Raw genomic sequence first — 25346 nt, 5'->3', positions numbered from 1 at the left:
AACAAAGTTGGCGGCATCATGCTCCCTGATTTCAAACTCTCTTACAAATCTATAGTACTCAAAACAGTATGGTATTGGCATAAAAACAGACACATTGAGGGGTGCCTGGTGGTTCAGTTGGTTAAGTGTCTGCCTTTGGCTCAGGTCATGATCCCAGGGTTCTGGGATCAAGCCCTACATTGGGTCCTTTGCTCAGCAGGGAGCCTGCTTCTCCCTCTGTGTGTGTCAAATAAATAAAATCTTAAAAAAAAAAAAGACATATCAATCAATAGAATAAAGCCCAGAAACAAAAAAATCAGACACATCAATCAATAGAATAGAGCCCAGAAACAAACCCATACATACAGTCAATTAATTTATGATAAAAGAGGCAAAATATATACAATGGGGAAAGAACAGTTTCTTCAATAAATGGTATGGGGAAAACTGGAAAACCACAAGCAAAGAAGGAAGGTGGACCTACTACCTTATACCATAAACAAAAATTAACTCAAAATAGATTAAAGACTTGAATATAAGACCTGAAAACATAAAACTTCTAGAAGAAAACATAGTAAGCAACTTGACATTGATCTTGGTGATGATCTTTTGGATATGACACCAAAGCAAAGGCAACAAAAGTAAAAATAAACAAATGGGATGGTATTAAACTAAAAAGCTACTACAAGAAGGGAAACCATCCAGAAAATGAAAATGTAGCCTACTAAATGGGCGAAAATATTTGCAAATCATATATCTGATAAGGGATTAATATCCAAAATATGTAAGGAACTCTTACAGTTCAAAAGCAAAAAAAAAAACAAAAAACAAAAAACAAAACCAAAAAACCAAAAAACCCTAACAATCTGATTGAAAATGGGGCAGCAAGTGTGAATAGATGTTTCTCCAAAGACATATAGACAGCCAACAGGTACATGAAAAGATGCTCAAAAACACTCATCATCAGGGAAATGCAAGTCAAAACCACAGTGAGATTTACCTCATACCTGTCAGAATGGTTTTTATCAAAAGGACAAGAAACAGGAGTGCCTGGCTGGCTCAGTTGGTAGACAATGTGACTCCTGATCTTGGGGTCATGAGTTCAAACCCCACCTTGGGCAGTGAAATTCCCTCCCCCCAAAAAGGACAAGAAATAGTAAAAGAGTAAGTGTTGGAGAGGATATAGAGAAAAGCGAACCCTTGTGAGCTGTTGGTGTGAATATCAGTTGATGCAGTCACTATGGAAAACAGTATGAATGTTTCTCAAAAAATTAAATACACAACTGCCATACAATCCAGCAATTCCACTGCTAAGTATTTATCTGAAGAAAATGAAAATAGAAAAGATATATGCATCCAATGTACACATCAGCATTATTTACAATTGTCAAGATATTGATAAAACTTAAATATCTACTGATGGATGAATGGATAAAGAAAATGTGGTATATACACAATTGAGTATTATTTATCCGTTAAATAAAGAAGGAAATCTTGCTATCTATGATGTTATGGATGGACTTTGAGGATATTGTAATAAATGAAATAAATCAGACAAAGAAAATTACTATATGATCTTACTTATATGTGGAATCTAAAAACAAACAAATAAAAAACCCAGCTACAGAGAACAGACTGGTGCTTGCCTGAGGCAGGGGTGGGCAAAATGGAGAAAGGAGTCAAAAGGTATAAACTTCCAGTTATAAAATACTCAGTCATGGGGATATAATGTACAGTGGGGTGACTATACTAAACAATACTGTATTGCATATTTGAAAGTTGCTAAAAGAGTAGATCTTGGGGCGCCTGGGTGGCTCAGTGGGTTAAAGCCTCTGCTTTTGGCTCAGGTCATGATCCCAGGGTCCTGGGATCGAGCCCCGCATCGGGCTCTCTGCTCAGCGGGGAGCCTGCTTCCTCCTCTCTCTCTGCCTACCTCTCTGCTTACTTGTGATCTCTGTCTGTCAAATAAATAAAATCTTAAAAAAAAAAAAGTAGATCTTAAGGGGCACCTGGGTGTCTCAGTGGTTAAGTGTTGGCCTTCGGCTCAGGTCACGATCCCAGGTGCTGGGATTAAGCTCTACATCAGGGTTTCTCCCTCTCCCTCTGTCTCCTGCTCTGCCTACTTGTGCTCTCTATCTCTCTGTCAAATAAATAAATAAAATCTTAAAAAAAAAAAAAGAGTAGATCTTAAATGTTCTCCTTAGAAGGAAAAAAATTCTTTAGCTATCTATAGTGACAGATGCTAACTAGGCTTATTGTGATAATTTTGCAATATACACAAATATTGAATTGTTATGTTGTTTACTAGAAACTCATATACTGTTGTATGTCAATTTATACCTCAATCAAAAACAAAAAGAAAAACCTGAGATAGATGTGCCCAGAGAACTTTGAAAGAAAACCGGACCCTTTGCCTTTAAGAAGAATGGTCACTGTAAACAAGCATTCTCTCTACACTTTATACTCCTAACAATGCATTTAGGATCTTAAATACTAAGATACAAAAAAACATTTGAAAGGTCTGCCAACAATAACTGCAGTTGCGGGACTGGATGGCAGAAAAAAATAACAAAAAACAAAAGAACCCAGGTAAAGTGAAAATTGCCTCTGAATATACACCATCTCAATCCTAACGTTTTCTCAATGTAGAGATAACCATTAGTTTGGTATATATGCCTTCTGGTCTTTTCCTACACACTTATGTACTTAAAAACACACACACACACACACACACACACACACACACACACACACACACACATATAAATAACATAAACTACATATGTAAAGATCACACAAAAAAATCCTAAAAATGATTGTTGAAATCTTTAAGTCAGTATATATAGATCTACTTAATTCCTTCAGTTGTTGCAGGTTGCCCAACAATATTTCATATCAATGCATTCGAGTATCTATTTGCTCCACTCTCACTAACATGTTATGTATTATCAAATGTCTTAATTTGTACCAATCTTTTAAGGGAAAAACAATTATTTCCATTTTCCATTTCTTTGATTATTACTAAGGTAGAACATCTTTTCATGTTTACAGATTATCTGAATTTTGACCTCTGAGAATGATGAATTTCCATCCTTTGCTCATTGGTTTTTGAGAACTTTTTTTCTCACTAATATGTACATTATTCTTTATGTAATCTAGATTTTTAAAAATGTCACTTTCGTTTCACATGCATTTAGATACCATTTTAAAACATAACTGTAAATGCCCAAGTAGTAATCTAACACATGTGCCAGGAAAATACATATTTTTAAGATTTTAGTTTTAAGACTTTATTTTATTTTTTTAGAGATTTATATATTAAAGTCAATCAGAGAAAGACAGTTATCATGTGATCCTCTGATATGAGGAATTTGAGAGGTAGGGTAGGGGTTTGGGGGGGTAGGGAAGGAAAAAATGAAACAAGATGGATCAGGAGGGAGACTAACCATAAGAGACTCTTAATCTCACAAAACAAACTGAGGGTTGCGAGGAGTGAGGGGGCAGGGAGAGGGTGGTTGGGTTATGGACATTGAGGAGGGTATGTGAAATGGTGAGTGCTGTGAAATGTGTAAGCCTGATGATTCACAGACCTGTACCCCTGAGGCAAATAATACATTACATGTTAATAAAAATAATTAAATAAAAAAAAGGTTTTATTTATTTATTTGACAGAGAGAGAGACAGCAAAAGAGGGAACACAAGCAGGGGGAGTGAGAGAGAGAGAAGCAGGCTTCCCACTGAGCAAGGAGCCTGATTCAGGGCTTGATCCCAGGGCTCTGGGATCATAACCTGAGCTGGAGGCAGAGGCTTAAAGATAGAGCCACCCAGACACCCCAAGATTTTACTTTTAAGTAATTTCTTAACCCAAGGTGGGGCTGGAACTCATAATCCTGAGATCAAGAGTCATATGCTTGACCAACTAAACCAACCAGGTGCCCCCACAAGAAAAAAATTTTTTTAAAGATTTTATTTATTTATTTGACATAGAGAGAGAGAGAGAGCAAGAAGGGGAATACAAAGTAGGGGGAGTGGGAAAGGGAAAAGCAGGCTCCCCACAGAGCAGGAAGCCCTATGCAGGACTAAATCCCAGGACCCTATGATCACCGCCTGAGCTAAGGCAGATGCCTAATAACTGAGCCACCCAGGTGCCCCAAGAAAAAATTTTTTAACAATTTTCTTATTTTGGTTCATTAGTTGCTTATAATTTTTTCACATTATCAATAACCCTGTCATAAACATCGCTGCAGATAAATCTGCAGCATAGACAGGACAATTTACTCAGGATAAGATTCTAAAAATAGGGGCGCCTGGGTGGCTCAGTGGGTTAGGCCGCTGCCTTCGGCTCAGGTCATGATCCCAGGTCCTGGGTTCGAGCCCCGCATCGGGCTTTCTGCTCAGCGGGGAGCCTGCTTCCTCCTCTCTCTCTGCCTGCCTCTCTGCTTACTTGTGGTTTCTCTCTGTCAAATAAATAAATAAAATCTTTAAAAAAAAAAAAAAAAGATTCTAAAAATAGAAATGTCAGAGTGAAGCACATATACAATTGAAAGGTCTTCTGATACACAGGGAAATGTATGACATATAATAAGCACAAGTTGTTTTCTTTTCTTATATTGTAGTAAACTACCTTCTCTTGTTGCAGAAGTGAATCAATCTGTAATTCTTTTTGTTGTAGTTTTTCATGTTCCTGTTTTTCAAGAGTAAGTTTCTCCTTTAAGTTCTGCATTTCAGAATTTAGAGTTTCATTCCGTCCTCTATCCCTCTTGACAAGGTCTTCTATAAAAGTGAAAAACGCTGAAATTAGATACTAACTTTGAGAAACCAGATTTCCATATTTTCTGCTATTAGCATGTTACACAGATCAAGTATTTGCAAAGAAATAAAGCCAAAACATGACTCAGAAGTTTGTATCATTTACTATATAGGATATAGTAATTCTATAATAAATAAATAAATTCTATAATAAAACCTTGAAAATTGGTTCTGTATCTTCTCATTTTAAATGGCCACCTAATGGGGAAGTCAAAAACTGCACCACTGCATGTACTTCAATGAAGACAAGCAATATATTGAAATAAACAGAGAACAAACATTATAAAAGATAAAAATTCTCACATAGAGAACAGGATTTTTATGTTGTTTACATAATTATTAAAAAATGTTTTCATATAGCAGTACTTTCTTTAAATATTGTACATATTATTTCTTTAAATACCTTTTTCTTTCTCGAGCAGCTGACACTTAGCATTCAGGTCTTCTACTTGTTTAGAAAGTAAAACAACATTTTCCTCAAGAGACTGCTTAAGGCTTACAACTTCATGATTCTTCTCTTTCAAATTTTCCTCTAACTGGGCAATATCTAGCTTGTATTTTTCCACTTGATCTGATGCACAACTGCATTAAAACAAATTATTTTGAAGAGCACATGATTTAGGCACAAGGAAAATGAACTAAAAAAGTATGAAATGATGTACTCATCACTATTCAACAAACTAAGGTCCAATTAAAAACTACTATTCAAAAAAAAAAAAGAAAGAAAAAAAAACTACTATTCATATTACCTAATTTCTTCGATGTATTCTAAGAGTTTTTCTGTTTCGGATTTTTCGTCAATCTTTTCCTTCTCTATTGAAAACCTGAAAAAAATGGCATATGTGAATATATACAATAATCACACGTAATGCTTAATCTGTACCAAATACTGACATATTGGATATGCTGTTTCTAGAGTCCAAATACTTTTTTTTAATGTGGGTTTTTTTTTTTTCAAGATTTTATTTATTTGACAGAAAGAAACACAGTGAGACAGGGACCACAAACAGCAGGAGTAGGAGAGGGAGAAGCAGGCCTCCCGCTGAGCAGAGAGTCCGATGTGGGGCTTGATTCCAGGACCCTGGGATCATGACCCGAGCCGAAGGCAGACACCCAACAACTAAGCCACCCCGGAGCCCCTAATGTGGGTTTTTCTAATAAAGATTTTATTTTTAAATAATCTCTACACCAAATGTGGGGCTCAAATTTACAACCTTGAGATCAAGAGTCACATGCCCTACTGTAGCATCCAAATTCTAAACCATTATTTTATGTGACCTCAGGTTGACAATTTAAAATATACAAATAGGAAACTGAAGTATTTTTTTTTTAAGATTTCCAAATAAATTCTGATAAAATGGCTAAGATGATGAGAATTATCACCTATAACAACCTAAGTGTTAGAAATGATCTTTCCTATAGTTTTCCTGGCTTCCCTACCCACAACACGTAGAAAACAGCACTTTATTGCTATAAAGCCTTTGTTTAGGTTGCCTTTTATCTAATTGCTCATGGGTTACCTCCTCCAAACAATTCAATTTAAAAAATGAGCAAATGATTTAGACACCTTATAAAAAGATTTTTATGAATGGTCAGTGAGCACAGAAGGAGAAGCTTGACCCTTATAGTAACAAAATTACAAAGGAGACACTACTTCCTACCTACTAGAAAGGCTAAAATCAAATAGACTGACAATATCAAACCTTGGAGAGGAAGTGGAACTGGAATTATATCATATACTGCTAAGTATGACTGTAAAATGTGACAACCACTTTTGAGTTTTTTAACACATTATATGTATACTACACTACCCTATGATCAGGAATTCTAATCCTAGATGTTTATTCAAGAGAAATAAAAATCTATGTCCACAAAGACATACATAGTAGTCTTATTCACACTAGAAACTGGAAATCCAAATAATGATCAACAGAGAAATAGTCAACAAATGGAGGTATATTCAGGAGGTATAATCATGGTGCTACAACAAAGATTATGAGGCCTTTCCTCATCATTTATACGGAAGATAGACAAAATTAAGACATTCATACATCTTTTCACCATAAAATGTTTGGGAATCATCAGGGCTCAGTTGAAGAAGAGAAACAGGGCAAGCAGGGAGCAATAAGTTAAGTGAAGGAAGGTTTAGTCTTGGTAAACAAGAGCAAGGTGAGAGAGGAAAATCAAGAATTAGTTACACTTAATAATTTCTTTCTTTTTTAGTCACTCACAGTTTCCCCTCAAGTTGTGCTATTTTCCCCTGAGACTCCTCAAGATTCTTCTGAGTGACCTGTAGCTTCACCTCCATGCCTTCCTGTTTAGCCATCATACTCTACACAACAGAAATAACTGTTTTAGGAAATGAGAGATCATTCAGATCCCCAGATCCAGACACAGCAAACTCACCAAGATATCACTCACCCTCATCTTCGTTTCTCTTTTGTTTCTAAGTTTCATTAACTCAAGGCTTAGAAGTCTCATAGTCTTCTGGTTATTATCTTCAGAAAACTAAGTACAAGAAACATAAAAAATTCAGAAATATTTTCTACAAGGTCTTATATAAAAATCACAGAAATATTGATTATTCTCTTATTGGGCCCATTATTTACCTACATTATACTCTGGTAGAAAAAACAGGCTTTGACCACACCCAGTTACTGATTTTACACTACTACTGTTCTTGTCCCTCTCTTTGATTAATATGACTTTCTGGTTCATTTATTTAATTTTTTGGGAAGGTTTTATTTTTAAGTAATCTCCACCCAATGTGGGGCTCGAACTCACAACCCCGAGATCCGGAGTTGCATTCTCTACAGATTGCGCCAGACAGGCGCCCCTTTCTGGTTTATTTTTGAGAGTGTTTGGGTGGTCACCTACCTCTGCATGCTGCAGAGTCCACTGCAAGCCTCTATAACAAGCTTCTTGGGGAGGATTCTGTCAAGTGTGCTTGCTTAATAAAATGCATCTGAATTGCCTGATCTCTTTGGAAATATGTAGATTACAGGGTCCACCCCAGGCCTACCAAATCAGAATCTCCCTCAGTGGGGTCTAGGAATCTGCTCCCTTCCACAAGCTTGATTCTTATGCACCCTCATTCTCTTTGTGATCAAAGAGCTCAGCACATTACAGGCCCTGAATAAATGACTGTTATTAAACTGAACAGTGATTTACAGCCTCCTTATACTTCAGACAAAAGCAGATGACCATATGATGTCCTTTAAGATCTATTAGTATGGTAATACTAATAGACAAATTTATCTATTAAAAATAGTTAGTCCACAAATTTATTCATTTCCCACTTCATTTCCAAAAGGATTTGCGATGGAAGCCTGCTGTTCTGCTATTATTTATTTCAGAGAAAGATCTTTACAGTGGCTTCTAGGTGTAAATTTTGTAAGTTTTATTAATGGTCTTATTTACTGGGGGTGACTATGAAGAAGGATGAGAAAATGTCAGACATTAAAACAAAAGTAACTTGTTTATCACCTCTTATATGTCAGGTACCATAACAAAAAGACCATAATAATTCTTCTTGGAAACAGTTTAACATTTAAAATACATTTGCTGGGGCGCCTGGGTGGCTCAGTGGGTTAAAGCCGCTGCCTTCGGCTCGGGTCATGTTCCCAGGGTCCTGGGATCGAGCCCCGCGTCGGGCTCTCTGCTCACCAGGGAGCCTGCTTCCTCCTCTCTCTCTCTGCCTGCCTCTCTGCCTACTTGTGATCTCTGTCTGTAAAAAAATGAATAAATAAAATCTTTAAAAAAAAAAATAAAATAAAATACATTTGCTGAAGGCAAAATACTAAACTAGAGCCTAAAATTCCCAAACAACTATATAAGAAAAAAACATGTTTAGAATTTATTCCATAGTAAATATTCTTGTCAGGTTCAAATACCTTTGATTTTAGTAGTTCATTAGTCCTGGTTAACTCAATAAGCTGTTTTTCTAGTGAAGCATTACTTGCAGAGAGAGATGTTTTCTCCCTGACTGTAGCATTTAGCTTGGCCTCCATTTTTTCCAACTCAGCTTCCAGATCCTGGATCCGCTTGTCCTGAGAACCACGTTCTTGCACAAGAACACGAATCTGGACATAAACAAGGTGATAAATGAATGAATCACCAATACAGTGCCAACATAACTATATGCTATTGATAATGAAAACAATGCTTAACTGATCGAGCCACCAGGCGTTCCAACTCTTTCCATTTTATAGCACATTTATTTTTCAGTTAAGTTGAAGTACTGCTTACCTCTTTTTCTAGTATCTTCAAATCTTTATCATTCTTTTGAGATTCCCTCTATTTAAAAGTCAAAGAACAGAGACAAACAAATTTAAATGCCACAAATATCACAAATTTGATTTTCAGCTATAAAAAAACATTAAAGTTTAATTCCTCTTTTCTTTTTCTTTCTCTTTCTTTTCTCTCTCTCTTTCTTTTTTTTTTAACTAAACTCTACCTACCAATGTGCAGCTTGAACTCACAACCCAAGATCAAGAGTCACATACTCTACTGAGTCAGCCAGGCACCCCTTTGTTTTTTTTTTTTTTCCTTAAAGATCTAATTGGCTTCATTAAGTGATCATGAATCAGTGCAGCAACCTATCTAGCAAGTGGAGGAAGCTCCTCACCAAACAGCTAATTTCTATTAAACATTTTACTAGCCTAGGTAAACATTTTGTAGGAGACTTATGGTAGAAGAAGGAAAATGTCTTTAAATCTAAAATATTTCAGGTTTAAGTTTTCATACTACTAGATTATTAGGTTTTTCCTAATAAGTCCAGGGAAAAAGAACAGTGGAGCTTCATGAATAAGCTACTGAATGCCTTCTTTCTAATGTCAACATTAATACATTTTGAATATTTAATTATGTTATTCCAGAAAGAAAAGAATCTTACAAAGAGAAAAAAAGTTAAACCTTGATACCCAAAGAGGGAAAAAAAGTTACACATGCAAAGACATAAAAATTAAAATGGTGTAAGCGGATTTTTTTTGTAAAAGATTTATTTGGGGTGCCTGGGTGGCTCAATGGGTTAAAGCCTCTGCCTTCTGCTCGGGTCGTGATCCCAGGTCCTGGGATAGAAGCCCAGCATTGGGCTCTCTGCTCCTCGGGGAGCCTGCTTCTTCCTCTCTCTCTGCCTACTTGTGATCTCTGTCTGTCAAATTAAAAAAAAAAATCTTTAAAGATTTTATTTATTTGTTTGAGAGAGAGAGAACACAAAGGGGGTAAGGTCAGAGGGAGAAGCAGACTCCCCACGGAGCACAGAGCCAGATGTGGGGCTAGATTCCAGGATCGAGACCTGAGCTGAAGACAGACGTTTAATCAACTGAGCCACACAGGTATCCCTTGTCAGCTGATTCTAATTTACTTATTGCCTTTATTCTAAATAAGACACACAATTTTGCTCTATGTATTTTTATATCCAACAGCTTTTCTGACACAATAGCCCTAAACAGAATATCCATCTTTTCCACCTAAAATGGAATAAAATGGATAAACATACTGCACACAACTTGTTTTATGTGCTTCTAAGTTGAGGGGGCCTACATCATTCTCATATTTATTAATTTTCCACAGGATGGCATTTTCTATCAAGGATGGCCAATTTTTTAGGGGTTTTATACAAACCTGTATGCAATTTAGTTTTCTAAGAGTTCTGTAGTCAATCCGAAATTTTAGAACCGTTTCTTTAAGAAATTCAAATCAGGAAATTTAAATCAACTTCTTTAAAAAAATTTTTTTAATTTTAATTCCAGTACAGTTAATATACAGTGTAATATTAGTTTCAGGTGTACAATATAGTGATTCAACACTTCCATACAACACCAGGTGCTCATCAAGACAAGAACACTCCTTAATCCCCACCCCTATGTCACCCATCTTTCCACCCTCCTCCTCTCTGGTAACATCAATTTGTTCTCTAAGTTAAGAGACTGTTTCTTGATTTGTCTCTCTTTTTTTCCCCCCTTTACTCATTTGTTTTGTTCCTTAAATTCCATGTATGAGTGAAATCATATGGTATTTGTCCTTCTCTGACTTATTTCGCTTAGCATTATCCTTTCTAGGTCCATCCATGTTATTGCAAACAGTAGGATTTTATTCCTTTATATTGCTGAAGAATATCTCATTGTATATACATTTAAATCACTGTGTAAGAAAAGACTGTCTATATCAGTGCTGCCCTATAATATATCACAGACCACATACATATTTTCTTTTAGAGAAGAAATGGGGAGGAGCTGAGCAGGGAGCCCAACCTGGGGCTCAATCCCAGGACACTGAGATCATGACCTGAGCTGAAGACAGGCGCTAAACCAACTAAACCACCCAGGCACCCCCACATATGTATTTTCAAATTTTCTAGTAGTTACATATATGTTTTAAAGTTATTTATTTATTTAAGCAATCTCTATGCCCCGTGTGGGGCTCAAACTCATGACCTCAAAATCAAGAGCCGCACACTCTTCTGACTGAGCCAGCCAGGCACCCCTCTAGTAGTCATATTTAAAAAGTAAAAATTTGGGGCGCCTGGGTGGCTCAGTGGGTTAAGCCGCTGCCTTCGGCTCAGGTCATGATCCCAGGTCCTGGGTTCGAGCCCCACATCGGGCTCTCTGCTCAGCAGGGAGCCTGCTTCCTCCTCTCTCTCTGCCTGCCTCTCTGCTTACTTGTGATTTCTCTCTGTCAAATAAATAAATAAAATCTTAAAAAAAAAAAAATAAAAAAAAATAAAAAGTAAAAATTTTAGTAATACATTTTATTTTACCCTAAATGTAAGAAGTATTATTTCAATTATTGTCATTAGTATAAAATTATTAGTGAAACATTTTATGTGTTTTGTATTAGGTCTTCAAACCTTGCTGTGTATTTTATATTTATGGCACATCTCAATTCAAATGCTAGATTTTTATCAGAAATAGCTATCTATGGGGCACCTGAGTGGCTCAGTTGTTTAAGCATCTGACTCAATCTCAGCTCAGGTCTTGATCTCAGGGTTGTGAGTTCAAGCCCCACACTGGGCTCCAAACTGTAATGCTGGGTGAGGGACTACTTCCAAAAAAAAAAAAAAAAGAGAGAGAGAGAGAAAGAAATAGCTATCTATATTTAGATTCCATAAACTGTGCAGATGAAGAAGTAGATTCATATCCTCAATATGTTCCAAAAAAAAAATTTGTGTTTTCCAACAACAGAATCAAGTACTGGTTTTTAAATATATATTAATTAAAATTAAATAATATTAAAAATTTAGCTCTTCAAGTTCTCAATAGCCACATGTGGCTAATCACTTCCATATTGGATAATGAAGCCCTTATTATAAAATGAGAGACTTAGGTAATTGCTGAACAAATGAACAAGGCTAAGCTTAACCTACAGCCTTGGTTTCCTAACTTTGAATCTTTTCCATATTAACAGATTTCTTTTGTAACTTCTTAAGAAACTACAACTTGCTTTATGAACTAATGGAAACAGTAACAACATGTAGGCTGTTGCACAAGTCATAACATGAAAGTTAAGAATTAATCTCCCACCACTCAAAAACTGAGAGTTTTTGAGCACACATCTCTTTAAGGCATTAGAATTTTTTTCCGTTTTCTTCACCTATACTTACCTTTCCACACAAATAAACAAACTAAAACAACTCAAATGATATTAACTACCAAATCAAAGAACTGCAAACTTTTTAAAGGCTTACAAGGAGTTAGACAAATTACCTAGATAGAGAAATGACTGAGAAGTGGGTACCATATTGTAATTCTGAGCTATGTGCATGTTTAAACAATATATTTAGTAATGATGCAGGCAGAAATGAAATCTTGGTATAGTCCTAATGATAATATTTTTATTAACTTATAGGTTTACTTATAACCTTACTTTATACACTTAATCCATTCTAGTCAAATAAAAAACCTTTCAGAAATATTTTCATGATTTAGGTGATAAACCAGCTAGAATATCAGAGTTCCTCACCTTTAATCCCAAAGTCTTAACTTTTCTTGCTGAAGCAGGCAGGGTAGTATCTTTGTCAACATTAAGATTTTGTTGAGATTCTACAATAAAATAAATTGTACAGATCCTGGTTGGTGCTTACACGTTTGAAACACAAACAAAATCCATTTCTAAATTTCTTATTGTAATTATTAGTGAAGTAATATAAAGTTCTTTTCTTAATTGTACATGTCCAAATAATTAGTTGCACAACACAATTTTCACATTCAACATTTTTCTGATTTTCCTAATATTCCCTGACAGAAAGTTAAGGTGATTACCAAAAGGAAAACTATATATTTATGTGAGTATCTTGCTTAATTTTTCTGGTTATACAATAGTGAAATGATTAAAGCATTATTCTATAGTTGACTCATTTGTAAATGCATCAAATAAGAAAATCTAAATATAACTGTAGCTCCACCTTTTTACAAATAGTATAGAATCTTCTAATTTAAATACTAGTAGTCATAACTTTAAAACTTAAGAGATCATATACCCATGATTTTACTTTGGAATCCATTACCTTTTTGTTTTTTAAATCTTTGTGATTTCTGAAAGGACACTGGTCCTTTCAATACTTCTGAAGTCTTAACATCATAAGCACCTGGAGATGGTGCACAACCTAAAGGAAACACAGAGAACATTAACGTCTCATCTAATGTTCCTTATGATCTTACATGGTGATGAATGTAAAACAGTTATTGGATGTGAAACAGTTAAAAACCGTGTCATAGTAAAGTAATACAAATTTAAAATGCCATTAATAAATTGTTTATTTTTTCAAATGTAAAAATAGCACCCATCTGATATTACAAATAGGTCTCTCTATGAAAAACATCATTATCTTCCCAAATGCTCTTTATTTCAATGAGTCAAAGAAACACAGGTAATTCAACAAAACAGCAAAGACAGTCTTGAGATAAACATTATTAAGAACAAGCAACATGGCTTTGTTATTAAGGATTAAATCTAAGAAAAAAATATTTGGAATCAATTCTAACTCCAAGAGCGTCAATGAGGCAACCACCATCAGATTCTAGAAATGAAGCAACTAAAAGTCTAGCCTTCAAGGTTTAGTGTGAATAAAAATTTATAGTGATAATTCATCTCCGGCTAATATTGACACAACTGGAAATTTATAAAGTCATGTTATACGAAGTACAAACTACTAGACAATATTTCTTTCTCTCTCTTTTTTTTAAAGATTTTATTTATTTATTTATTTATTTGACAGAGAGAGAGAGAGAGAGAGAGAGAGCACGCGCGCACACACAAGCAGGGAGAGCAGCGGGAGCATGGGTGGGTAGGAAGCATGCTCCAGGCTGAGCAGGGAGCCTGACCTGGGACTCGACCCCAGGACCCCGAGATCATGACCCGAGCTGAAGGCAGCCATTTAACTGATGGAGCCACCCAGGCATCCCTGTACTAGACAGAAATTTATACATTATAACCTCACTTAACTGGAGTCTCAAACTGAAGGCATTTTGGAGTGTTTATGCATAGTCAACTTGAGATCTTACTCTCAGGACTTAACAATAATAAAAATCTCGTTTTTATTATTGTTAGCAGAAGGGGAGCCTGAGTGGCTCAGTCAGTAGAGTATGTGACTCTTGATCTCAGGGTATAAGTTTAAGCCTCACATTGGGCATAGAGCCTACTTAAACAAAAAAGGTAAAAATATCATTAGCATAAAGCTTTAACTGATTGAGAATAGATTCATACTGTTCACTGAAAAACTATTTTCTTCAGCATAGAGTTTCATGCAAGTGAACAGGAACTAAAAGGAGTTCGAACATTAAGGTAACTCCAGCTGTCCCTTAAGTGTTTTCTAAATGGAATGATAGGGGTGCCTGGGTGGCTCAGTAGGTTAAAGCCTCTGCCTTTGGCTCGGGTCATAATCTCGGGGTCCTGAGATCGAGCCCCACGTGGGGGGGGGGGGGGGTCTCTGCTCAGCAGGGAGCCTTCTTCCTCCTCTCTCTCTGCCTGCCTGTCTACTTGTAATCTCTGTCAAATAAATAAATAAAATCTTAAAAAAAAATAAATGGAATGATAGATAAGAACTTGTTGGTACACCTTGACTAGCATTAAAAAAAGTGAAACACAGGGGCTCCTGGGTGGCTCAGTGGGTTAAGCCTCTGCTTTCCGCTTAGGTTATGGACTCATGGTCCTGGGATCGAGCCCCACACCTGGCTCTCTGCTCAGTGGGGAGCCTGCTTCCTCCTCTCTCTCTATGCCTGCCTCTCTGCCTACTTGTGATCTCTCTCTCTCTCTCAATCTGTCAAATAAATAAATAAAATCTTAAAAAAAAAGTGAAACATAATAGAAAATATCAGCATGACTCAAATGTAGCAAAGTGAAGCACTGTTTTGTAGGACTTCTTGTTTCAGTGATAGCTGTATAAATATTAAACAATCTATCCTGGATAGAGATACACAATTTATTTCTCACTCTAGGACACAATTAAAAAGTATTAAAATCACCCCTTTCATCAATTCTAAGAGGCCATAAAAACATCAAGGCAAGTTTCCATTCCTCTACCTGGAATTAAGGTAACAAAAATAATGACACAAAAATTCCAATCCTGGGAGCTTTTTGATCTAAATGTGGTCAATAAGGAATTGAGATAGTTTCTAATCAGTTTCTAATCAGAAGAGAGTCTCAAAATGAAATACAGAATTCAATGGAGTATCTAAGGTAAAGACAGACTTACCAAAAAACATTAATCTTGATTAGCTCAAATCTCTCACACTTTACAAACTGTTTACAACCTGGGGTGAATAGGAGGCTGGCAGGGGTTTCCCTAAAATCAGCTTAAGGATGGTGGCACATCTTAGAGCACCTATGTTACTCATTTGCGATAGGGGTTGAGGGAGGCAGTGGGGAACATATTATGTTTTAAAACAAACTAGAGATTTCCACCATTACTGTTAGCAATGCTTTTGGGAGGAAGAGGGGATGAGGGTATGCAGAGCCTATGGTTATTCTGTGCTTTCTGCTTTTATTATATTATTGTTATTTTTAAAGTTAAGCTCTAGGCCCAACATGGGCCTTGAACTCACACTCCTGAGATTAAGAGTCACATGTTCTACCTACTGAGACAGCCAGGGGCCCAGCTTTCTGTTTTTAGGAATGCTTCTGTGGGAAAGCGTGAGAAGCACCAGTCTAGACTCATCAAAGCAGCCAGAAAATAAAATGATGTTGAAATTTTATATTCTGGGGAACTTGGGTGGCTCAGTGGGTTAAAGCCCCACATCTGGCTCTCTGCTCAGCAGGGAGCCTGCTTCCCTTCCTCTCTCTCTGCCTGCTTGTGATCTCTGTCTGTCAAATAAATAAATAAAATCTTAAGAAAAAAAAAAAGAAAGAAATCTTATATTCTGGTTCATCATTAGGTTTACACTCTCAAAAGGGGATATGGGCCAGCAAACAATGGGATGGTGGACACTGACTAAAGAGCATCAAGAGAGTTGAAAACAATTAAAACCACACTTAACAAAAACTTCCTTAAAGACTAAAGAATCAAATTTGGTTGTTAGATTTAGGATTTAGATTGGAGAAATAGGTTGAAATCCAGCCTGTAGGTCTAGCTTTTAATATACTTATCCACCTCACACCTCAGATAATGTACTTATCCATCTTCCATGTTAGACAAAACTGCCTGAAGTTAGGAACTCTCTTGATCATGCCTGTACCCCCAGTATTTAGCTTACAGTTGAGTTGGGGAGTGTGGTAAAGAAAACATAGAAAGTCACTGGGGATGTGGAAATGGAAATAGAGTTTTGTGATTATCCTAGTCAGGATTCAAATCCAGCTTTATATGCCAATTAATAGACATTACTATGGGCCAAGTACTTTTTAGTCGGAGGGAGAAGATGGTGAATAAGAACATTATACTCTCTCCTTTTCGAACCTATTTTCAAGACCCCTGGAAAGTTATTTATTTATTTTTCAAAAAGATTTTTTTTACTTATTGACAGAGACAGAGAGAGAGGGAATAAAAGCAGGGGGAGAAGCAGAGGGAGAGAAGCAGGCTTCCTGCTGAGCAGGGAGCCCAATGTGGGGCTCGATCCCAGGACCTGAAATCTTGACCTGAGCCGAAGACAGACGCTTTACTGACTGAGCCACCCAGGCGCCCCTGGAAAGTTATTATTATTTTTTTTTAAAGATTTTATTTATTATTTGACAGAGAGATCACAAGCAGGCAGAGAGGCAGGCAGAGGAGAGGAGGAAGCAGGCTCCCTGCTGAGCAGAGAGCCCGATGCGGGGCTCGATCCCAGGACCCTGAGATCATGACCTGAGCCGAAGGCAGCGGCTAACCCACTGAGCCACCCAGGCGCCCCGGAAAGTTATTTTATTTGAGGTTATGATTCTCCGCTTATGAAACAGGAATAAAAAGAGTATCCACCTCATAGTTGCTGGGATTACTGGAGTAATGGAGAACTCACTACAGTGCCTCACATATGCATAAGAGCATCAATAATGATAATACTCCTGAAACAGTGAACCTGGAATATTGTGGCATTGGTAAAGCCAGTTTCATCTATTATAAAGAAAATAAATTCTCCTTAAAAGACACACTGCTGAGAGAACTTAGAGAAGTTCTTTGAATATCCAGGAAACAATATATGCTTTGATCTTTCAATTAAGAAAATAAGCTTGTAAAAAAAAAGAAAGAAAATAAGCTTGTGCTGATCCATTTGCTCTCTTGGCCTTCCTATGTGAGCAGAGTGATTCTTATTTACATTTGCATTTTGGCTAACAAGCTAAAGATGCAACAAGTGACCGCTAAAAAGGGTGTATTATAATGGCTAAATCATGGGCTTTGATGTTCAACCAAACCACTTACTGGCTGCTCAGAACAGTGACAAAACCTCTCTGTTTCCTCACATGCAAAATGAGGACAGTATCAATACCTTCCTCACTGGGCTGTTGGACTAGATAGAATAGGGAACCAGTCAGAATAGGGAACACCATAGCATACAGTTTGCATGCATTCAATGATGAGTGCCTCAGTAACCCTATCAGGCTTCCAGGTTAGTGTGCTTACTATGAACCACAGTGGTTAAAAAAAAAGCACACGATGGATTCATGGAGGCTTGATTTCTTGATTTCCTGTCTCAGTTCTGCTGGTTTGGTTCTGTAACACTGAGCAAATCTTTGTCTCGGCTTTTTTATCAGTAAATAATGAATAATAGGATAACCTCTCAGGGATGTTGGGGAGTAAAAAAAGAACTAATAATCAATGTAAATACTTAGTACGGTGACTGGGGTACTATCTTGTTATTACTTCATTACTAATGTTTTCAGTAAGTGCTGCCACCATATTCTCACCCATAAACTGCTTTTACCAATCATCCTTCTTTTATTCCTGAATGGAATATCCAAAAGAAATCCACAAGTTCATGCGAAAAGCCGCTGGTCAAATGTTTTATCAGTGAGGTTTCCGCACATGACCATCACACAGCTGCCAACAGTTTCCTTGTTCCGATTCCCTTTCCTCCGCTTTAATTTCTACACCGCACTGTTTATTGGTTGTATTCTCCAGTTGAATGTAAACTCCACGAGGCAGGGGTTTTGCCTCATTCACTGCTGTATCTTTATCACTCTGAATAGTATTAGGCACGTAGTAAATGCTTAGTATGGTTTTTAGAAAAACTAATCAATTGAATGAGACCCATCGCAACCCTAAAATTGCCTGTTAGCCTCGGATAAAGGGAACCAAAAAGGGCAAGTGCGTCGTGACAACATATCCCGACCCCCAGCTCCTTTCCCCGTACGCACCGGAAGGGTCATTGAATCGTTTCAAGGGCGCTTTAGGAAAAGACATGCTGACGATCAGCTCCACAAACAGAAGGTCACTATCTCCCCTCCGCAACTTTGTGCCGCTTAATACAGCCTACTTGCTCCGAATTCAAACCTCCCGGCTTATTCCCCGCCCATCTCTAACGTAAGCAAATTTGAAAACCAAAATCCTGGGCACACCAATCCAGGACGGGAACACCTAAGAGCATGCGCACCTGTCCTCGCCGCGCCCAATTAAGGCTTCTGTGAGTTTAGGTAACCAGCCAATAGGAGACTAGTATTGCGTCCTCCCACCCTGTGTCCAATCAGTCCTGGCGTTACTCAATTGTAATTTACGTACTAGCAACATTTGCGCAAGCGCATTTTATAGCTGAGAAGTTTGAGGGTACGCTTTTGGCGTCATATTGGTGGCAGTGCAGGGAGTTCTAGTTTCACAGGTTCCGACCTTCTCCCACCGTTCTTTGGGTGTAAACTTCCCCGGATTTTTAATTCTTTCAAACTGCCAACGTCCTAAATGGCCACTGAAAAGGAAAAAGGAACATGCCGAGACATCAGCCTGCATCCCTGCGCATGTGCAGTGACCTGAGCTGCGAATCCTGGGCGTGGCCTGAGCGTGGATACTTCGCGCTTGCGCTCATCTCGCTCCGTGCGGCTGCCGCCGGGAGGCTATTGGAGTATGTCGGCCCCGTTTGAGGAGCGCAGTGGGGTGGTTCCGTGCGGAACGCCGTGGGGCCAGTGGTACCAGACCTTGGAGGAGGTGTTCATTGAAGTTCAGGTGCCGCCTGGCACTCGCGCCCAGGATATCCAGTGCGGCCTGCAGAGCCGGCATGTGGCGCTGGCCGTGGGTGGTCGCGAGATCCTCAAGGTAGTGGCAAGTCGGGGCTTGTGCTCAGTTTCTTCCCGGCTTCTAAGTCCCAAGACCCTAAAGTGCATTTTTTTCCCGTGAAAAGACTGTTGGAAGGCCGAATAGCTCCTTTGGCCGAAAGAGCGGTATCATTGGCCTGGTTTTGGTCTGGTCGGAGCCCCCACTCTTACGGCTAGTCCTGAGTTAACGTAGAGATTTGAGGAGCTCGGTTTTCCGGCTTTATTTCTAAACCAAATGAAGCTGCTGCTTTTGTGCCTCTGCGGGTCGTCACTTAGATCTTTAAAGGAACGACTATTTATAGTACGTATATTCCAGGCACTGATGAGTGTTGAGAGGTCAGCGGTGAACAAGACAAGTTTCCTGCACTCAGGTCATGTTCTTGCAAGGAGGCATAATAAAGCTCACCTAATAAATGTTCAGGGAGTTATAGGACAGTAAAGAAGAAAATAATAAGGATATCGGGATGAGGATTCAGAGATGTTGTCAGGTGATTTATTTTTTTCATCAAACTAAGAAAAATTTTGCATGTTCGTGGAGTGGTTGAGGTAGTTAAGAGGTGTTTGAAGAAAATAATACCACTTTTATTCTCATGTCCGTTGGACCTGTTAAATTCAATAACGTTGAAGTTAGATTTCTTTCCCACATTAGATGCTCAAGATGTTTGATGACAGTGTAGTGAAGTGGTGAAGGGAGATTCCTCAATGTAGGATACCTGGCTGTGCCATTTTTACAATTTTGTAACCTCAGGCAAGACGTTTTTCAGTATCTCTATGCCTTCACCCACAAAGTATGGTAATTATAGTAACTTTCTGATAGGATTGTTTTGAGCATGACATGGTATCCAGGGGAATTAAGAGCTTGGACTTGTTTCTGGCATGTAAGGAGTGTACACTACATATTTATATGGAAATGATTTAAGTGCCTCAGAGGAAAGGAATATTCATGTGAAAGACATTTGATTTGTGTCAGCTTGGATCTTACTGACTTTTCTGGATAGTTGTATAATCATAGTTTCCTGAACAGTGGTTTAAGATTACAATTCAAATTTCTTTTAGTAATTCCAGTAACTTTGGGAATTTAGCAGTAATTTTAGGATTTTAGGTATGCATTTAAACCAGTAGGATTTTTTCACACTAGTACTGACATATTGAAAAAATGTGTGTGTTTTTTTTATATGACCTTTTAATCTAATTTCCTAAAACTTAAATTTGACAAGTAGCAGCAAATCAAAATGGATTTGAGCAGGTGTATTCTCTTTTAAACTTAACGTTTTACTGATTTCTTTCTTAAAACAACAGTTTCTGAAAAATCAGTCACAGCTAATCTGTATTAGAACTACAGTATGCACTTTGAAATTTTTTTGGTGCTGCATTGCCCAACAAAGAGATTGAAACAGTTTTTTAATGTTTAAGAGATACAATTTATTAATTTCAGCCGGAAAGCTCTTCTAGTAGTTCTTTTCAATAGGTAAAGTTAAATCATTTCAGATATTAATTCACATTTGGCCCTCTGATCAGTAATATTTATTCATCTTCTAAAAATTAAGGAGCCCTGATCTTTCTTTAGAGAGCTCTGTGGTTTTTTTTTTTTCTTTTAAAGATTTTATTTATTTATTTGACAGAGAGATCACAAGCAGGCGGAGAGGCAGGCAGAGAGAGAGGAGGAAGCAGGCTCCCTGCTGAGCAGAGAGCCCGATGCGGGGCTCCATCCCAGGACTCTGAGATCATGACCCGAGCCGAAGGCAGCGGCTTAACCCACTGAGCCACCCAGGCGCCCCGAGCTCTGTGTTTTTTATCATAGTAAATATTTCAAGCAAGGTAAACTTGGTTCCATTCCACTTTCTAGGAGGAAAGATAGGGTTGTGAACCCAGCAGTATGTTGGAATGGTATAAAGTTTTGTCTCCTTACTATAACCAAACTAGTTACATGTGGATTAGATAGAAAATTAGGAAAGTCAAATCATGAAAGCCTTATAAAAATTAATGAAATATCTATGTTTTTAGTACCTTATGTATTTATTTTTCAGGGCAAGCTCTTTGATTCAACAATAGCTGATGAGGGAACATGGACTTTGGGTAAGGGTAATCTATAATTCTTGGAATCTTTTTTTAGAAATTAATTTTGTCTTGGAACTTAGTAGGTTTCCCTCTGTTGTATTAGGTCCTTTGTCTTTGCAGCTTTGGAAGAGAATAGTAATGGAAATGTATTGAAAATAATTGTATGTCAAGATTACCTAATGTTGTTTGAAAATACAAAATCCGATGATGAACTCTAATTTATTTGTGATTTTCATTTGTTTAGAGGACAGGAAAATGGTCCGTATTGTTCTTACAAAGACAAAGAGAGATGCAGCAAATTGTTGGACTTCTCTTCTGGAATCTGAATATGCAGCTGATCCTTGGGTGCAAGACCAAATGCAGAGAAAACTTACATTAGAGAGATTCCAGAAGGAAGTAAGTCAGATGAATGTATGAATATGTATTGTTAAACATCTTAAAATCATAGAATAATTATTATTGAAATTAAAACTCAAATGTAGTTACAAAAAAATTACAAAAGTTCTTTAGAGGAATTTAAGTGAAATTGTTAGAAAAATGACTGGTCTTTCTTTGTGTGGATTTTATTTTTTCAAATTTTCTGTAGAGGAATTTCTTTGTACTGTCTTGATTTCTAAGTTTAAATTTATTTAATGTACACCAGTAGGGTAAGTGAACTCAAAAAATTCAGTCATTATAGGGGTGCCTGGGTGGCTCAGTGGGTTAAGCCTTGCCTTCAGCTCAGGTCATGATCTCGGGGTCTTGGGCTCAAGCCCTGCATCAGGCTCTCTGCTCAGTGGGGAGCCTGCTTCCCCTTCTCTCTCTCTCTGCCTGCCTCTCTGCCTACTTGTGACCTCTGTCAAATAAATAAAAAAGTCTTTAAAAAAAATTCAGTCAATACAGACTTACATAGTGTAATAAAGTAAAAGTTCCTTTCATCAACATCTCTCCATTATGTGCTTCTGTCTTTTTTTTTTTTTTAAGATTTTATGTATTTATTTGACAGACAGAGATCACAAGTAGGCAGAGAGGCAGGCAGGGAGAGAGGAAGGGAAGCGGGCTCCTGCTGACCAGAGAGCCAGATATGGGGCTCGATCCCAGGACCGTGGGATCATGACCTGAGCTGAAGGCAGCTGAGCTGAAGGCAGAGGCTTTAACCCATTGAGCCACCCAGGCGCCCTCTTTGTGCTTCTGTCTTATTCTTATCTCATTGATGTATTGGTTTGCTACTCTGTCTTTAACATAAATGCAGGATTACACTATGTGTATTGTTCATGTTGTTTTTTTTTTCCATTTAATAATATGTCTTGGGTCTCTTTTCCTACCAGTACATATAGATAAAACTTGTTCCTTTTAACTGTTTTAGAGTGTTTTCTAGCTTGAATGTACCGACATTATTTATTTAGCCATTCCTTTTTGATAAGATTTGGATTTTTCAGTTTGTATCTGTTTGAAACAAAATTTGTGCTTTGATCTCTGTAGAACTATCCCATGTTCTGTTAATTTATGTAGGAGAAGAATTACTGGACCAAAGCACTGTTAAAGTTTTGATGGATAATTTCTTTCTGTCTGACGGTGATTTCCAAATATGTATCTCTAGTCTAGACTTTTTTCCCAAATATTGGAGTCACATTTCCAATTCAACATCTCCACTTTACAGTCTGACAGACATATCAGACTCAACGTATTCAACATGAACTCTCTAACTTCCTGCTACCCATTTCTACCTCTAGTCTTCTCATCTTGGTTGATAGAAACTACTTGATCAGACCAAAAAACAAAAATGGGGAGTCATCCTCCACTTCTGTCTCTCTCTCACACAATGTGGCCAATTTGTTAGGAAACCTTACTGGTAGTACCTTCCAAGTATATTCAGAATTTGTCTACTTCTCACCACCAACTCTACTACCATTTTGATCTAGACCATCTGTAATGACTTGCCTAGATTACTCTTACAACCTTCTATTTGTTCTCTTTTACCCTTGCCAAGCTACAGTGTTCTCAAAATAGTATAATAGTCCTTTTAGCATGCAGGTCAGAACACATCACTTCTCTTCTCAGAACTCTTTCATTCTATCCAATCTGGTCCTCATGATCTCTCTGACTTCTTCTCCTACTAGTCTCCCCTTACGTTATTGTGATCTAGCCATACTGGTCTTTTTGTTGTATTTGAACATTTTAGGCCATTCCTTTCTGTCCTTTTGTCTACAGTGTTATCCCAGAACTTGGCTAACTTCTTCACTGTTTTGAAGTTACTGCTCAATGAAGTGTACTTTTGGGGCGCCTGGGTGGCTCAGTGGGTTAAAGCCTCTGCCTTTGGCTCAGGTCATGGTCCCAGGAGCCTGTGATGGAGCCCCAAATCTGGCTCTCTGCTCAGCAGGGAGTCTGCTTCCCCCTCTCTCTGCCTGCCTCTCCGCCTACTTGTGATCTCTCTCTCTTAAATAAATAAATAAAATCTTAAAAAAAAAAAGTGTACTTAATCTTTGTTCATCCTATTTAAATACTTAATTTTCTCATTTTCCTTACTCTGCTTTTCTTTCTTTTCTTTTTTCATCTTCTGTAGCACTTGCACCAACTTTTAACACTCTGGATCAGGGGCTCGCAAACTGTGGCCTACAGGTGAAATCTAGCCTGCTGGTTGTTTCTGAAGTAAAGTTGTACTGGAATACATCTGTGCTCATTCATTTGCATACTGTCTATCTTATAGTAATACCAGACTTAAGGAGTTATGGCAGAGTATATGGCTTTCAAAGCCCAAGATATCTAATTACTTGGCTCTTTACAGAAAACTTTGCCAACCTCTGCATTAGATAACTTCTGGTTCATTATTTGTGTCCTCCTGTAAGAATGTCAGCCCACCAGTGCAGGGATCTTTGTTATGTTCACTCTTGAATTCCACATGCCTCTAATGGTGTCTTTTAAACAGTAGGAACTCTTAATAAATGTTTGTTGAATAAATGAAATGCCCTCCAAAAAGACTAAAGTATGAGATAGTACTTCCTAGGATTGTTATGAGGATTGAATATGCTGATAAATGCATAGCTCTTAGAACTCTGCTTGGCATGTAATAAACTCACAAATGAAGCTAGTTATTAAAATCTGTTTTTTACACTCGTACTAAAGTATATGTGTGCCCATACACTTGTCAACTTGTAATATACATACTGATCTTTTAAGTATTTGTAGATCTGAAAGTTGAAATATACATCCTAGTTTTAAGTTCTGTTTTGGTGATTACATCTTTTGACATATTTATTGGCCATGTAGATTTCCTCTTTTGTCAATTGCTAGTTTATATCTGTACCATTTCCCTTTTGAGTTACTTATATTTTTCCTTAAAAGATTTATTTTATCATAGTTTTTTTCATGTCTTTTAGAATCCTGGTTTTGACTTCAGTGGAGCAGAAATCTCAGGAAACTACACTAAAGGTGGACCAGATTTCTCAAATCTTGAAAAATAACTACTACTTTTCTTTCACTGCATTCTGTGGATCCCAACAAAGTTGCCAACATAAAGGAACAGATTATGTGGGGGAAGGAAAATGTGGATACCTGCAGTTAACAAATTGCAAAATATATTTAACTATGGTTCTAAAAATTGCATTCAAATATCATTTACATAGGAAACAAATACTGTGGAAACTATTCTACTGATATAGAGTAACTTTTTTTTGGACTTGTTTTTTTGCTCAGCATGAAGTTTTATATGCTGCATTTTACTAATTTCATATTTAACCTGTATTTTTAATACAAAAAACATTAGGATATAGATCATGTGAAATGACCGGTGCCTTCAGGGACAATTAAATTTTTCTTTCAATAAGTGTAATGCAGGAATAATGTTCAATAAACTTTTCTAAATAGGAATTGTGCAC

The 25346-nt window shown here is 37.4% G+C and overlaps 2 protein-coding genes across 2 annotated transcripts in view; one reads left to right on the top strand and one right to left on the bottom strand.

The window, feature by feature from the left end:
• HMMR (hyaluronan mediated motility receptor) overlaps window positions 1–18690 on the bottom strand; it is a 38994-nt gene extending 20304 nt beyond the window's left edge. Inside the window, exons 1-10 of the mRNA XM_047729001.1 lie at window positions 18550–18690; window positions 13295–13393; window positions 12751–12830; window positions 9037–9084; window positions 8682–8870; window positions 7210–7296; window positions 7020–7120; window positions 5538–5612; window positions 5192–5370; window positions 4604–4752 (exon numbers count right to left, since the gene is read on the bottom strand). Coding sequence (XP_047584957.1) covers window positions 4604–4752; window positions 5192–5370; window positions 5538–5612; window positions 7020–7120; window positions 7210–7296; window positions 8682–8870; window positions 9037–9084; window positions 12751–12830; window positions 13295–13393; window positions 18550–18595 — 1053 coding nt within the window. The 5' untranslated portion in view covers window positions 18596–18690. The remainder of the gene's footprint in view (window positions 1–4603; window positions 4753–5191; window positions 5371–5537; window positions 5613–7019; window positions 7121–7209; window positions 7297–8681; window positions 8871–9036; window positions 9085–12750; window positions 12831–13294; window positions 13394–18549) is intronic.
• Window positions 18691–18972: 282 nt separating this feature from the next.
• NUDCD2 (NudC domain containing 2) lies at window positions 18973–25338 on the top strand. Its single transcript, XM_047729008.1, has 4 exons — window positions 18973–19435; window positions 21462–21510; window positions 21737–21888; window positions 24849–25338. Exons 1-4 carry the CDS (start codon window positions 19247–19249, stop codon window positions 24930–24932), a joined length of 474 nt encoding a protein of 157 aa, XP_047584964.1. The 5' UTR covers window positions 18973–19246; the 3' UTR covers window positions 24933–25338.
• Window positions 25339–25346: the final 8 nt, after the last annotated feature.

This window comes from Lutra lutra, chromosome 5, assembly GCF_902655055.1.
Source record: "Lutra lutra chromosome 5, mLutLut1.2, whole genome shotgun sequence".
Classification (NCBI taxonomy): domain Eukaryota; kingdom Metazoa; phylum Chordata; class Mammalia; order Carnivora; family Mustelidae; genus Lutra; species Lutra lutra.
This window is presented reverse-complemented; position numbering and strand designations above follow the sequence as displayed.

Excerpts from the sequence above, each read along its gene's own strand:
- NUDCD2 (XM_047729008.1), top strand. The coding sequence starts at position 19,247 with ATGTCGGCCCCGTTTGAGGAGCGCAGTGGGGTGGTTCCGTGCGGAACG. Across the intron at positions 19,436-21,461 it reads GTGGTCGCGAGATCCTCAAG|GGCAAGCTCTTTGATTCAAC; the intron begins GTAGTGGCAAGT and ends TTTATTTTTCAG. Across the intron at positions 21,511-21,736 it reads TGAGGGAACATGGACTTTGG|AGGACAGGAAAATGGTCCGT; the intron begins GTAAGGGTAATC and ends TCATTTGTTTAG.